This window comes from Balaenoptera ricei, chromosome 6, assembly GCF_028023285.1.
Source record: "Balaenoptera ricei isolate mBalRic1 chromosome 6, mBalRic1.hap2, whole genome shotgun sequence".
Lineage (NCBI taxonomy): Eukaryota > Metazoa > Chordata > Mammalia > Artiodactyla > Balaenopteridae > Balaenoptera > Balaenoptera ricei.
In genome coordinates, this window is record NC_082644.1 from 25,603,399 (window position 1) to 25,617,605 (window position 14,207).

General features: G+C 52.6%; 1 protein-coding gene across 2 annotated transcripts in view; it reads left to right on the forward strand.

Moving 5' to 3' along the window:
• PHF2 (PHD finger protein 2) overlaps positions 1 to 14,207 on the forward strand; it is a 94,225-nt gene continuing 80,018 nt past the window's right edge. For both annotated transcript variants that reach the window (XM_059927066.1, XM_059927067.1), the window contains exon 1: positions 1 to 157. In XM_059927066.1, the coding sequence (XP_059783049.1) occupies positions 60 to 157 (98 nt within the window). In that variant the 5' untranslated portion in view covers positions 1 to 59. The remainder of the gene's footprint in view (positions 158 to 14,207) is intronic.

The following is a 14,207-nucleotide window of genomic DNA, read 5'->3' on the forward strand; positions in this document are numbered from 1 at the left end:
GCCCGGCCCGACCCGGGAGCGCAGCGCGGGCCGAGGGGCGGGCGGGCGGCGCGGCGAACATGGCGACGGTGCCCGTGTACTGCGTCTGCCGGCTCCCCTACGACGTTACCCGCTTCATGATCGAGTGCGACGCCTGCAAGGACTGGTTCCACGGCAGGTGAGCGCGCAGCCGCCCGGCCCCGGCCCCGGCCCCCGGCCCCCGGCCCCGGCCCGGCCCGGTGAGCGTCCCGCAGGCCCCCGCCCGCCGCCTCCCGCCGGCCGCGCGCCCTTTTGTGCCCGGGGCGGGGGCCGGGGCTGGGCGGGCGCCCCTCGCCGCCGCCGCTCACAAAGCGGGCCCGCGGGGGGCCGCGGGTGGGGGCCGGGCCGGGAAGTTGGGGCGCCCGGCCGGCCGGGCCGCCTGACAGCGGGGCCGCGGAGGCCGGGCTCCCGAGGCCCAGGCCCCGCGTCCGCCGCCTCCCCCGCGAAGTTGCAGGAACTTTCCCCGCGCGGGCCCCAGAGAGGCGCGAGTGGCGGGTTCGGACGCCGGCGGGGCTGGGACGGACGTGGGGCCCGGCCAGGTGGCGGCCGAAGCTCCCACCCTCCGCCGCGGCCCGGAGCTCCGGCACCTCGTCCGGGTGGACGGGACCCCTGCCCGGCCCCAGCAGGGCTCCTGGACCCGGCCGGCCTGCATGTCCCCGGGCGGGAGTGCGGGTGACAGAATGGTGTCTCTGTGTGGGTGGGGGTGTCGTGACTTTGCCGCCTCCTCCCTGGCCATCACATTTCCCCATTCCCCTCCTCTCTGTTTTCAGACACAGGCCCACCCTGGTTTTCACTTGACCTTATGCTCTCAGAGGAAGATGGGGTGGGGGGAGATAAAGCTTGGCCTTTGCCTGTGACCATGACCTGGCCCTGTGCCGAGTTTTCAAAAGCCCGAGGCCCCTTCCCACCCAGAAGTAAGTGGAGGAGGAGGAAGAGGAGGTGATACTGGTGCCCAAACTGCTCCAACAGGTTCTCATGTGTTTGGGCCTCAGCGGGACCGCCAGAGGCTGGCCAGGGTAGTGTGCTCTCCTATGCTCCAGTCTTAAACCCAGCAGGAACAGGGCTGGGGGCAGGAGATGGGTGTGTGGTGGTAGGTGGTCCCTCAACCCCCAGAGAGGAGAGCCTCCCCCTGGCTTTAACTGTGGATGGGCCAGTGGCCCTTAAACATGGACTATGGTGTCCAGTCCTGCCAGTTTACATGTGGGGAGCCAGGCAGCCAGATGTGGCAGGGCTCACTCAGGTTGATCAGCACCAGGCCTGATTCCCAGCTCAGTGCCTGTGACAGTGACCCCAGTGAGGATGGGTGGGACTCCATGGGACAGGGACTCCCACTGAAATCTCCTGGGCTTCCTGGGCTGCCTTCCTGTGGATGTCCAGGGCTGCAGAGACCCCACAGAGCAGAGGAGCCTGGAGTGTGAGCGCTGGGCTCTGCCCAGAACACTGCTACTATGCACACCCACCAGTTGGCATCCTCTCAGAGTTCATGGCTGGATCAAGGGTGAGAGCTGCCACGTGATCCTTCATGGCTCCTCAGTTCCAGAGATACTGAGAAGCGGGCCCTGAGTGCCCTGAAAGTGGTAGGGCCTCTCCCTCCTCCCCCACCCCCACCGGGGGCCTGCAGAACTCCCTAGGTGCCCAGGCTGGGGGAGTGTGAGGGCCTGGGAGGACCCTTGTCTGGCTGCCCAGGGGCCCTCTCCTCTGGGTGGGGAAGGCAAGACCAGTTCTGAGCTAGACTTTGAGAAGGGAGGTAGGGGGTGGGAGGAGTGGAGGAGGTAGAGAGAGACCCAAGAATGCGGGGCAGGCAGGGGAAAGGGGCTGAGGGCTGGCCTGAGGGGCTGGTGGCATTTGCTCGATTGGCTTAGGCAGAGGCAGGGAGAAAGATGTGTCCTGACAGCTTAAAGGGGATGTTTTTGGGAGGTCTTATTTCTTTATTTCTTATTTTTCATGTGAGGTCTTGGATTTGATCTGATATACGCACAGATCATTTTGATCAGCACAGATCCATTTCCACCTATGTGGGGTCGCCCTAGGGTCTGAAAGGGGCTGTGCTTTCCCCCTGCCATGGGGCACATCTTCTCTACATCTAATCAAGGGTCCCTTACGGAAGTGAGTGAGCCCTGAGGCCAGAACACCTCCTGTAGTCCTTAGTCCCCTGGGTGGCTCAGGGGAGGTGCTGTGATGGGGGAACACAGGGTCAGGGGTTGGGACCTTTGTGGGCAAGGCTGCATGTGGCCCTCGCAGCCCTGGGCAAACCCCCCACCTCTCTTGGCGTGGCCCTTCTCCACTGTGACAGGAAGGTGTGTGAAATGATCCACATGTTTCCAAATCTCCTGATATTCCTGGATGGATGGCCCTCCGTTCTTTCCAGATCCGTGTATCATCTGTACTGTTGTTTACTTCATATTCAACAGCTCAACTCACTTTTTAAAAGTTTGAATACTTTGTAACTTTTTATTTTGAGAGATGTTTAGACCTAAAGAAGAGTTACAAAAAAGGTACAGTTTCCTTCTGTCCCACACCCTGCCTCCTCTGAAGTTAACATCTTATCAAATTATGCTGGAAGCATGGAAACTGAGGCAGAAACACTAGCGCAGTACTGCTAACCAAACTCCAGGCCTCGGGCAGATTTATTTAGGTCTAGGACCCCATTTCACTCTTGTGTCTCCTTACTCTCCTGAATCTTTCTTTTCCAAGGAAACTTCATATCATTCCCTGAAATAGAACATTAGTATAACTTGCCATAGACAGTACTTGTAAAAATAAACATAACTGTGAAAGTAACAGCCTCCCTCTTGTTCCACCTGTGACCCCTCACATCCCTACAATGCACCCCATTTTGGATGTATTGGAAGGGGGTCTCTGAGGTTACTTTCACTGGCAGTGGCCAACTCTTTGCTGGTAGGACTCTAGCAGCATCTCCGGCTGAGATCGTGGTCGGGGCAGTCCCCTTCTAGGGGAAGAACCTGCTCCCAGAATGTGTCCACCTTGGCAGGAAGCCTTGAGCACCCTGACCACCCCTCCTGGCATTCTTTGGGGAGGTCTTTCCGCTGGACTGTGCTGGTACTCATTCAGCCAGGAAGTCAGGAGCGCGTGTTCCACCCCATCTTGACCATGGCTAGTCACTCCTGGGGCTGGGATACCTTGTCAGCCTAGTCTGCCTTCACTGGCACCTACTGTAGTGTCGCCTGGGAATTGGCTTTGACTAGGAAGGGATGGATTTTGCGGCTGGTTGTCTTCAGAGCTGTCTTATCTGTGTGTTTGATAGGGAAGCATGGCACTACTCAGGCATTGGGAAACTTCCTCCCCAATTAGGGTGCCACAAAGCCACTTAGGGCCAAGAACTGGGGGGCTTCTCATGACTGTTGTCTTCTGTCAGACCCCATGTGTCCTTCCACCCCTGCCTTCAGCAAGGCATCTGACCATGGACCAGTCACTCTAGGGAGTGACCTGGGCCTCTCACCTTGTCACCATCTTGATGTGAAGAGTCTCTGTCTCTGAGAAATAGGAATGATTCTGTTAAAGTATCAGATATCCTGAAGCTTCCTGGCCCTCTTTAAGTTCCTGTTGTATTAAACTTGAAGGGTTTTTGGAAGCATAATCAGTAAAGTTGATTTTAAAGAGTTTGAAAGCTGAAGGTGCTGTACAAGTCCTTCAGTGGGAGAAGTTTCATTTATCCCTCAGTAAGTACTATGGGGTGCATGTTCTGTGTGGGGTGCAGTGCTGGCCCTGTGGGTTCCTGGGGTAACAAGGCAGCTCCCTTGCCTCTTACAGGGTTTCTTCTATGGGAGTCAGACTTGTGGATCAGGAGTTCCGTGCCAGCCTGGGGAGCTGCTTCAGAGCCCCGAGGAAGCACTGTGCAGGGCAAGGAAGCTGCATCAGGGACGGCCTGCAGGTGTGGCTAGGAGGCAGTAGCCACCCTGGGGGCTCTGAGCAGAGCAGCAGTGGGAGGGGACTGAGGATTTGACAGGGTCCCTCTGGCTGCTGTGGGCACAGTTGGGGAAGAGGGTGGGGAGGGACAGGAGCCTTTGTCCAGGTGAGAGGTGACAGGCAGGACCTGGGGGTGGGGACTGGGGTGTGGAGAAGGGGTCGAATTCTGCAAGTACTCAGAAAGGTGGGCTGACAAGACTTGCCTGGTGTAGATCCCCTCTGATTCCTGTGTGTTTGTCCCTCCATCTGGGGTCCGCCTGCCCTCCTCTCCAGGGCCCTATCTCTGTGCCCATCATCCCCAGGACTGGTTGACCTTTGTGGGCTCTCGCTGTGTCTTTCACCCCATCCAGCCTTAAGCTTCCTGGGGCAAAGCCTCTTCCTGAGTCCTTGGCCCTCATGGCTGCTCAGTATCACAGAGTGAGACTGTTGGCTGGCTCTGTTGGCCAGCAAAGTGTGCGCACTTGGAGGGAAAGGAGGGCCTGCCAGGGGGACAGGCCTCAACGTCGCAATCTAGGTGATCAGAGCTGACAATTAAGTCTTCCAACCTGAGATCCCTTAATACTGGGGGAAGTGCCATTCACATGGCAATGGAGTTGTGGCGTGTTTGACGTGGTTAGGAATAACGATTCATCATTTTTAAATGAGGAATTCTCACTGTGTGAGTTTAAGAAGTTCCAGAGTTTAAGAAGTTCCAAAGGAGGTTGGGGGAATGTTCTGCCAACTTACAGAGGGCAGAGCAGATGTCCCCTGTCCATTGATCCTTTCCAAATGAGATGAATCTCAAAGGAAGAGACTTGGAGCTCATGGTAATTACCAGAATGTTTGCTTTTATTGAAAATATTGGCTCAGAAACATGCTTGGTGTGAGCCTCTGCACTGCAGCCCACATTTGTTTGGGGCTACTTTGGCTCAGGTGCGGCTGCAGTTGGCCTGAGATCGGGCAAAGATTTGGGGTACTTCATGTGGACCCTGCCACTGCTGGGTACCCAATCCTCTGGGGCCATCCCCTCGCCTCTGTGCTCGTGGCACCTGGCCGTGTGGCAGGGCCTTTTTCAAAAAGAATGAGCAGATTTGCTGTTGGGAGGGAGTATTGGCCAGAAAATAATGTTCCACGACAAAGTGTGCTAGAAGAATCTAACTCCTAAGATTCCGGTGTGGGTAAAGCAAAGCCGTCAATTGACTTCTAAATGACTGATGTGACTAATAGTGCTGCAGGGCTCGCACTCAGGCTGGCCTTTATGGCGTCAGGATTAGTTCACAGTTATCCTCTTTATTGGTTCTCACAGCTACTTGGGTGGTGGGCCAGGTGGGCCACCTTGTCCTCCCACTTCAAGCAGATGTGGGGGGGTCTCGTCTCCTCACCTGCAGCAGGTGTACGTACCTCTGCCAGGTGCAGGGACAGAAGTGGCGTTTGGCATATTCTGGCTCAGGGTGCTGAAAACCCCAATACTGTCCACGGTTTTGAAATGCTATGTGGATGGAAACATCTTCTCAGCAGGAAGGCCACATCCGGTGCCAAGTAGGGAAGCTGGGCCCTCTGCAGCACCCTCTGTGTCTCAGGTGTGCCCAGTCACCCGCTGGCCTCCCATTTAGAGTTGTACCTCCATCCCTGCACCTCTCCTCTGTCTCACTCCATTTCCATCCCCCTACTTCTGCCTGTCTTGGTTCTCAACTTTTTGGCTTGGTGGGAAGTGAGCCTAACCGTGCTCTTTGGAATGGGGCTTGGCCCTCTGCTTCAGGGTGCAGGGTCTCTTCACTTCCACCCAAAGTGCTGGGTCATCCGTGGAAAAACATCTGTGTAAAACATAGTTAGAATTCCAGCCAGTGACTGGCTTTGACCTCAGAGCATAAGAACGGAAGGTCCTGTGGTGTTTGTCCAGGCAAATGGTGAAACCCGCCTTTCATCCTTTTTTTAAAATTTAGGGTGAAATTCACATACCATGAACCTAACCATTTTAAAGTGCACAGTTAATAGCATTTAGTGCATTCAGAATGACTTGCAGCGATTATCTCTATCTAGTTCCTAAACATTTTCATCACCTCAAAAGAAAACCCATTAAACAACTTCCCCGTCCCTCCTCCTCTCAGCCCTGGACAACCACCCATCTGTTTTCTGTCCCTATGGATTTATCTATTCTGGACATTTCATATAAATGGAATCATACTATATGTAACATTTTGTGTCTGTCTTCTTTCACTTAGCATAATGTTTTTTAGGATCAACCATGTTGTGGCATGTATCAGAACTTCACTGATTTTTTTATGGCTGAATAATACTCCATTGTAAGGATATACCACAGTTTGTATATACATTCCTCTGTTTATGGATACTTGGGCTTTTTCCACCTATGGCTATTGTCAGTAGTGCTGCTGAGAACATTTGTGTACAAATACTTGTTTGAAGACCTGTTTTCAATTGTTTAGGGAATTGCTGGGTCATATAATTATTCTATGTTTAACTTTTTGAGTAACCAACAAACTTTTCCACAGCAGCTGCGCCGTTTTACATTCTTACTACCAATGCAGGAGCAATCCGATTTCTCCTCATCCTTATCAACACTTGTTGTTTTCTATTTTTAAAATTATGGGCGTCCTAGTGGGTGAGAGTTGGTATCTCATTATGATTTTGTTTTGCATCTCTGTAATGGCTGATGATGTTGAGTATGTTTTCATGAACTTGTTGTCCATTTGTGTATCTTCTTTGGAGAAACGTCTGTTGAAACAGTTTGCCCATTTTAAAATTGGGTTCTTTTTTTTTATTTTTGAATTTTAAGAGTTCTTTATATATTCTGGACACTAGACCCTTATCAGATACAAAATTGGCACATATTTTTCCATTTTGTGGGTTGTCTTTTCACTTCTGTGGTAATGCCCATTGATGCACAAACATTTTTAATTTTGATGAAGTCCAATTTGTCTTTTTCTACTGTTGCTTATGCTTTTGGTGTTATATCTAAGAATCCATTGCCAAATCTGAGGTCATGAAGATTTACCCCTTTGATTTCTTCTAAGAGTTTTATAGTTTTAGCTCTTGTATTTAGTTTTTGACTCATTTTCAGTTAATTTTTATATAAGATTTGAAGTAGGGATCCAACTTCATTTGTTTGCATGTGGGTATCCAGTTGTTCCAGAACCATTTGTTGAAAAGACTATTCTTTCCCTATGGAAAGTCTTGGTAGCCTTGTTGAAAACCATTTGACCATATACATGAGGATTTAATTCTGGACACCATTCCATTCCGTTGGCCTGTATGTCTGTTCTTAAGCCAGTACCACACTGTTTTGATTACTGTAGCTTTGTAGTCAGTTTTGAAATCAGGAAGTGTGAGACTTCCAACCTTGTTCTTTTAAAAAAATTATGTTGACTTTTTGGGGCTCCTTGCAATTCCATATGAATTTAAGGATTGGCTTCTCCATTTCTGCAAAAAGGGCTGTTGGAATTTCGACAGGGATTGCATTGAATCTGTAGATTGCTTTGGGTAGTATTGACATCTTAGTATTACATCTTCTGATGCATGAGCATGGGATGTCTTTCCATTTATTTAGATTTAGGTAGCCCTTGATTTCTTTCAGCAATGTTTTATAGTTTTCAATGTACAAGTTTTAAATTTCTTGATTTAGTTTATTCCTAGGTACTTCATTCTCTTGGATGCAATTGTAAGTGGGATTGTTTTTGTAATTTCCTTTTTGTATTGTTCACTGCCAGTGCTTTTACCCTTTTTATTAAAAAAATCACCTTTTAACATGTGGCAGCTGAATTTCCAGAACCAGACATGTGTGGGGTGCAGGTGTTCATGCATGTGCTGGGGTGTGTACACACTCAGCTGGGTGCCTGTGGATGTCCTGTGTCCAGAGTGTGTCTGCATGCCCTGGGAGGGGTGCTGCTTTCCTTTTTAATCTTAAGTGTTTGTTGAGCCTTGCCTGTGTCACATCCTGGGCTAGGCATTTTTCATACACATGTGTTGGGGGGCTCCTTCTTGTATTGTGTGGGGGTCGCCCTGCAGGTCTCTATCTCCTTTACCCTGACTGTTGAGGAAGCTGCCACTGAGTAGATCAGGGCCCACTGCTGGGCATGTGCTGCACATGGCCTTGCTGAACTTGCCACTGCCCCTGAGGGCTTGGTGGTGGTGGGCTGTTCTGATTGGGAGGCAAGCGAACTGTGGCTGGAGAGATCAGCTCGCTGAGGTCGACACTACAACATGATAGGCTGGGACAGCAGCAGTGTGTCTGTCCTGGAGCTCCCCCGACCAGCGCCCCTTCATTGATGTTAATGATGGGGGACAGTGCCCAGGACCCCAGAAGGCAGGAGGTCCCAGTGAATGCAAATCTGTAGGATGGGTCAGCACTGCTCCTTGGGTTGAGCAGGACATGAGGGCAGTGAACAAGCCCCTGGGGTGGCAGCCCAAGCTGCTGACTAAACCGTGAGCCTTATGCTGGGGTGGGTCACGTGCCTAGGAAGCTATGGGCACAGTCTCTGGCCTGGGTCCTTCAAGTGGGGTGCCGTTTTCTGCTTCACACAGAAGTGCAGAGTGGAACTCATTTCTTCTTGTGCCCTACACACCGTGGGCTGGGCACAGGTCCCATGGTGCCGGTTAAGTGTGAATGGCTGGATGGGCCTTGGAGAGTGCCCTGGGGCCAGGTCTGAGCTCACAGATACCTACCCTTGGGACAGCCAGACTTGGGCTGGCAATCCCAGACTGATGTATAACCAGCCCAGCTACACGAACTCTGATACTTGAAAATCTTCTTGTAACTTTGTGACTTTGCCTCTCATTTTATCCATCCCCTTAGAACTACCCCCCGAGTCAGAGTCTGAATGTGAATCTCAGGGAAGTTGGGCTAAGTGGGAAGGGCAGTGAGAAGGTGCTTCCTGGGGACATGAGCGTGTCCCAGTGAGGCACAGGACCCTTCCCTGCCCAGACCCCATCTCACCACCCTCCTGGGCTGACTTGCCATCAGCTGGAGAGATGACACAGATTTAGGGGTTCAGCCCCCATTTCCTGCAGAAGAGACTGAGGCCTGGTGCAGCATGACTTTTGGCACCCTGGAATAATCAAGAAACTGCAGCCTGATCCAGTGTGCCTCCCAGATGAACAACGCCCAGGGAGGTGTGCAGCGAGCTCCCCAGGAGAGCTCCCCAAACCCTGTGGGGAGGGGGATCCCTCAGCACTGCATGAGGCAACACAGCGGATGTGCATCAGAGCTCGGGGTGGGTTCTCACTAAACATCCTTCTGCTGACATTTGCAAAACTCCAGGATTAGTTGCCATTGGTGCCTGTGGAGTTTCTTTCCTGGAAAGTCTAACATAACTATGGCTAATCTCCCAGCTGTTTTGGAGCTATAGCTCGTAAAAAAAGGGGCACCTGGGACGGTGAGGGGTGTTTCTCGCCTCTTGTTTGCTCCCAGCAACAGATACTTTCTGTCAACACCTCGTTCTTTCAGCAGCTCCCCAAGGGCACTAGACTTGGGTCTGCTTAGGAGAGACCCTGGCTCGGAGAGGGCCAGCAGCCGGCCTGGGTCACCGGCTGATAAGTGGCACATGCGGCTTTGCCACTCTGACTTCACCTTGGCAAGTTTGAAGTCTGCCAGGCACTGCTCTTTCCCCATGCTTCACCCATGCTGTTGGAAGGTGGAAGTCTTAGCTGCCGTTCGGCCTCGTGGTTCTCATGGTACCGTGTTGTCATGGTGACCTTTCGATCCCAGTCTGGGTGCTTGTGTAGCCGGCCCCCATCTGATCCTGGTACTGCCCCTGGGCCTCTCCAGCATCCCCCTCAGGAACCTGGACCCCAGTCTGCCAGGGCGCCTGCCACCTGCCCACTGTACGAGCACCAAGCATTTGCATTTCAGTCCCTGGCTCCAGATGTGGAGGTGGACAGGTAAACCTGGGGGTGGCTCACTAAGTGAGGGTGGGGCATCTTTGTGAGCCTAGGGGCCGGGTCATATCGGCGCCCCCTTCACTGAGCCACAGCTAGGTGTGGAACTAGGGCTCTGAGGACCTTTTACCTGGGTTCAGCCCCAAAACACAGGTACCAATGCTTTTCCACTGTGTCCTCAGCCCAGTTCTGCCCAGTGTGTGCTGTGTGGCCCTCTGCTGGCCTTGAGATGTCCCCTCCCAAGTCCCACAGCCACTCCCCACCCCCGACTCTCTAAAATCCCTGTGGGGCCTGAAGGTAATGCTGGGCAGAAGTGAGGAAGAGACCCTGGAGCAGGGAGCCATGAAGCCACTTTCCCAGGCCCCCCATGCCGTGTCCCAGTCCTGCCCATCCCATGCCCTTCTCCAGCTCCACAGGGCACGTGGTTCCCTTCCTTTCGTCCACAGATGATGTGACCCTCTGGAATAGAAGGTGGGTGTTGGTGGGACCAGAGCGCACCACTTGGCTCTGCTCATCCTTGCACTCAGCGGCTGAGCTCCGGAGGTGCCGCCCCGCGTGATCCTTCTGCAGAGCAGCCGTCCCGGCCTCAGGGCTGTGAAAAAACCAAGTGCTGGACTGAAGCTTGGAGAAGGAGGCAGGCAGATTTGCATTCAATTTGAGAAAAAACTTTTTAATAATTGAAACTGGCCCCAGACTGGACACATCTGGGGAAATAGTGTGTACGTTAGAGTAGCGTTTCTCAGCCTGCGCTCCGTGGACATTGGGGCCAGAAAATTCTTTGCTGCACAGGATGTGGAGCAGCATCCCTGGCCTCTGCCTACTAATCCAGTAGCACCCGCCCCCCCAGCTGTGACAGCAAAAGTGCCTCCAGGCATAGCCGATGTCCCTTGAGGGACACAGTTGCCGCCAGTTGAGGGCAAGAGGCGACTGAACTTCTGCAGAAACATATTCACCTTTATTGGGCAGAAAATGGAGCTTCTGACCCCTTTTCTTATGTTTATTGTGATAAGGAATAACTGCATTTATTCACTTAAAAATAGTTAATTGAAAAAATTTGCAAACAGAACACTAAGACATGGGTTTTTAAAAAAGGGTATGAAAGAATATGTAGTGAAAAGCTGTCTTCTCACCAGAACCAACTCGATTGCAGCCCCTTAGGAAAAACTGCTGAGAGATTTCTGTCTATACAACGTCTGTGTCAGGCAACCACCCCCTCTCTCTTTTCTCAGGCACATAGGCACACAGACACACATTGCGGGCATGGCTCTGCCTGGGACATAGTTCTCAGACAGGGCTCTGTTGTGTGGGCTGCGCTCAGGGATGCGTTTTCCCCGTCTCCTCTGGCCTGGTTGGTGTTAAGCTTGTTTCTCATCTGGAGCAACTGCAGTTTTGTACAGGGAGCGTCCTGGTACATACGACTACGTGTGCATATGTGCAAATTTATCTGTTGGATAAATTCCAAGACAATAAAGGTGCTGAGTTGAAGGGAAGCATTTCAGGTTTTAAAATCGCCAGATAGGTTGTACAGATTTCTCTACACACTGGCAGCACATTTTCTGAACTTTTTGATCTTTTGTCAGTTCAGTCTGGAAGGTGAAAAATTGTATCTCACTATGGTTTTATAGTGCAGTTTTTATATTATATATTATTATATTATCATTTCAGTTTGTAGTTGTCTAATTATTAAGCTCACTCACTTTTAAATCCTTTTCTCCCTACAACTGTAGGATTTTGTAAGTGGCCCAGATGCTTTCTAACAAAGACAAAAAGAGCAGGCTGAATCTGAGAAGTGAAATGATGGGTCAGGGCAGCGGGGGGCACTCCCATCCTCTCCCTCCTCCCGCTCCAGCAGTGCTCTGAGCCCCTGCAAACCTCCAGGGCTGGCAGAGGGTGAAAGCTCACTTGTTTGCTAAATATCCCCTCTCCCTTCCTTTTGAGTCTTATTGTGAAGTCAGCCTCATTCGCTTTTATTTTCTTCATAAACTTTTATTTTAGACTTGTTTTAGGTTTATAGAAAAGTCGCAGCCATGGTAGGGTTTGTGCATGCCCCGGCTCAGTGTCTCTGATTGTTAGCATTTCACATCACTTCCATACCCTGGTCACAGCGCAGGAGTCCATGTTGTTTCATTGCCATGCACTTCCTACTCCTAGTCCTCCCCACAGAGCCACGTTTACTGGAGGCCTTGCACACCCAGCTGCTCCAGTTGTGGTGGCTTCGTGGACCCCTTTGTCCTCTGATCCTGACCCTGAAGATCCTTCAGGGTTTGTGTACCTTTGAGGAGCCATGTCTCCAGCTCATGAGGCCTCCCCCCAGGCACCTTCACACATCCCTGAACCTAGGACTCAAGCCCCAATGAGGGCACCCTGACAGCTCGCGGGGCTACCTGTGACCCTGTGAGGGAGCTGAGTGTCACTCAGCAGCCCTGCGGTGGTCCCTGCAACACAGACATGGGGCGCTCTCCACGTGGTCCTGATCACAAGGGCTGCCATTTAGGATCATGGTGCTGTTCCCCTTTCACAGTTTCTTCTAGATCTCAGACTTGTATTGTTTCATTAGATTTCAAACTACTCTTTGGAAAAGAAAGATGTAATTAGAGTGGTTTTTTGCACCGCCTCTCTGAAAAGCTGACTAAGAGAGCAGTTCCCCCCCTCCCCCACTCTTATGCTCTGCCTTAGGGGCCAACATTACCACCATCCACTTGAATGGCTCCTGCCCTCCGGACACACCACTGGAATAGGATGTGCGAGTTGGGCCTCCCAGGGAGGACTTGGTCCAAGCCCCTCTTTCACAAACGAGAAACAGAGGCTGCCCAGCAGTCTGTGTCCTTTCTCAGCCTGGTGCTCTTTCCAGACCTTGGGGTGTTCCCCAAAGATGGGCTGCAACCCTCTTGGTTGGTTCTGCCCTTGGGGAAGCCCCCCTGCCCCCAGTCCTGAGCAGCACACGTTTGAGTGCGGGAAGCCCTGTGCCTCCTGTGATTCGGTGAGTGATGACTGTCGGCCCCCACTCCAGAACACCTCGCTGTGTGGCCGGGCTGCCTGTCTGCAGTGGGAGGCTGTGCCCAGCTGGCCTTGAGGTTCTGGGGTCAGGAGGAGGTGGCCTGAGGCCTGTCCAGGTAGAGGCCTGCCCCACTCCGGGGTCATCCTGCTGGGGCCTCCCTTCCCTGCCTGCCCATTTGCCTTTTCTGCAGGACCTCTGTGTCACCCGGGCGGCCTGGCCAGCTCTCCAAGGTCCCTTGTTGGAACCACGGATCAGGATCCAGCCCATCTTCAGCCACCCTCAGAGCTGGCCACTGGAGACCTGAGGGGTGGCAGAGCTGGGCCTGGTTGTCTCCTTGCCACTTCCCTCCCAACACTCCGGGATTCCAGGATTCAGATTCATTTTAAACTCTTGGGGGAATCCCTGTGCAGACGGTCCCTGTGATGAGGCCGCTGGTCTGGATGATGGCACATGGTCACAGAGCCTTGTTGTACCAGCGTGTCCTCCTCTGGGAGCGCGCAGTCATCTCCCAGCACCGGCCTGTTCACCGTGATCTGCATACACTGTCAGTTAGTGAAGGAAAAGGCTCTTGGCGAGGTCACCCAGCAACAGTTGGCAGCCTGCCATTCTTACCCGTCGCTTGGCAAGAGAATCCTTCAAGGCCTTCCCGGAAGTGTCCTGTCTGTCGGAGGGAACTATGGACAAGGCCTAATGCTGTGCTTGCGGGTATCTGTCAGTGTGAGTGTTCCTGGGATGGACGGAGGGCTCTGGTGCCCTCTGCACAGTGAGGTCCAAGGTATGTGTGTGCCTCATCTTGTCCTCAGGACCCGCTCCATGAGCCAGGCGAGGTCCCTGATTTAGGGATGGCAACATTGATGCTCAGTGTTCCCAACACACCACTAGGTTGGAGGTGATCAAGCACAGCCAGTGTCCTTTCACCACGCTCACTGCCCATGACCACTGGTCATGCTGGCTGCTGTTGAAGTGTGCCTTGAGGCCCAGCTTGTACCAACCTAGCCTCATGGCCCCGGTCCCCTCTGGGATAGGGTCCATCAAAAGGCACTCACCTCAGGGGGCCGCAGCACATGTCTGCTCCAGGCCCTACACCTTGCATTTGTACCTTCTGGGAGTCTGGGGCAAGGGCCCGCTGGAGCCCATCCAGGTTTCAATATCCTGATCTTTGCTTTTCTTGTCCTTTATGGTTAAAAAAGAAAAAAAAGATAAAGAACAGATATTAGAATGTTCCAGCAGGATAGGACCTTGGAGCATACCAGTCACTCCTCCCTCAAGATATAGCAGCAATGGGGACCACAGCCTTCCCTTCATTCTGGGCTGCCCCCTGTAGGGTCACAGCACAGAGTTTGTTCCCAGGCCCCACCCCTAAACACCCTCCAAGTTGATGCCCTCAGGGGTG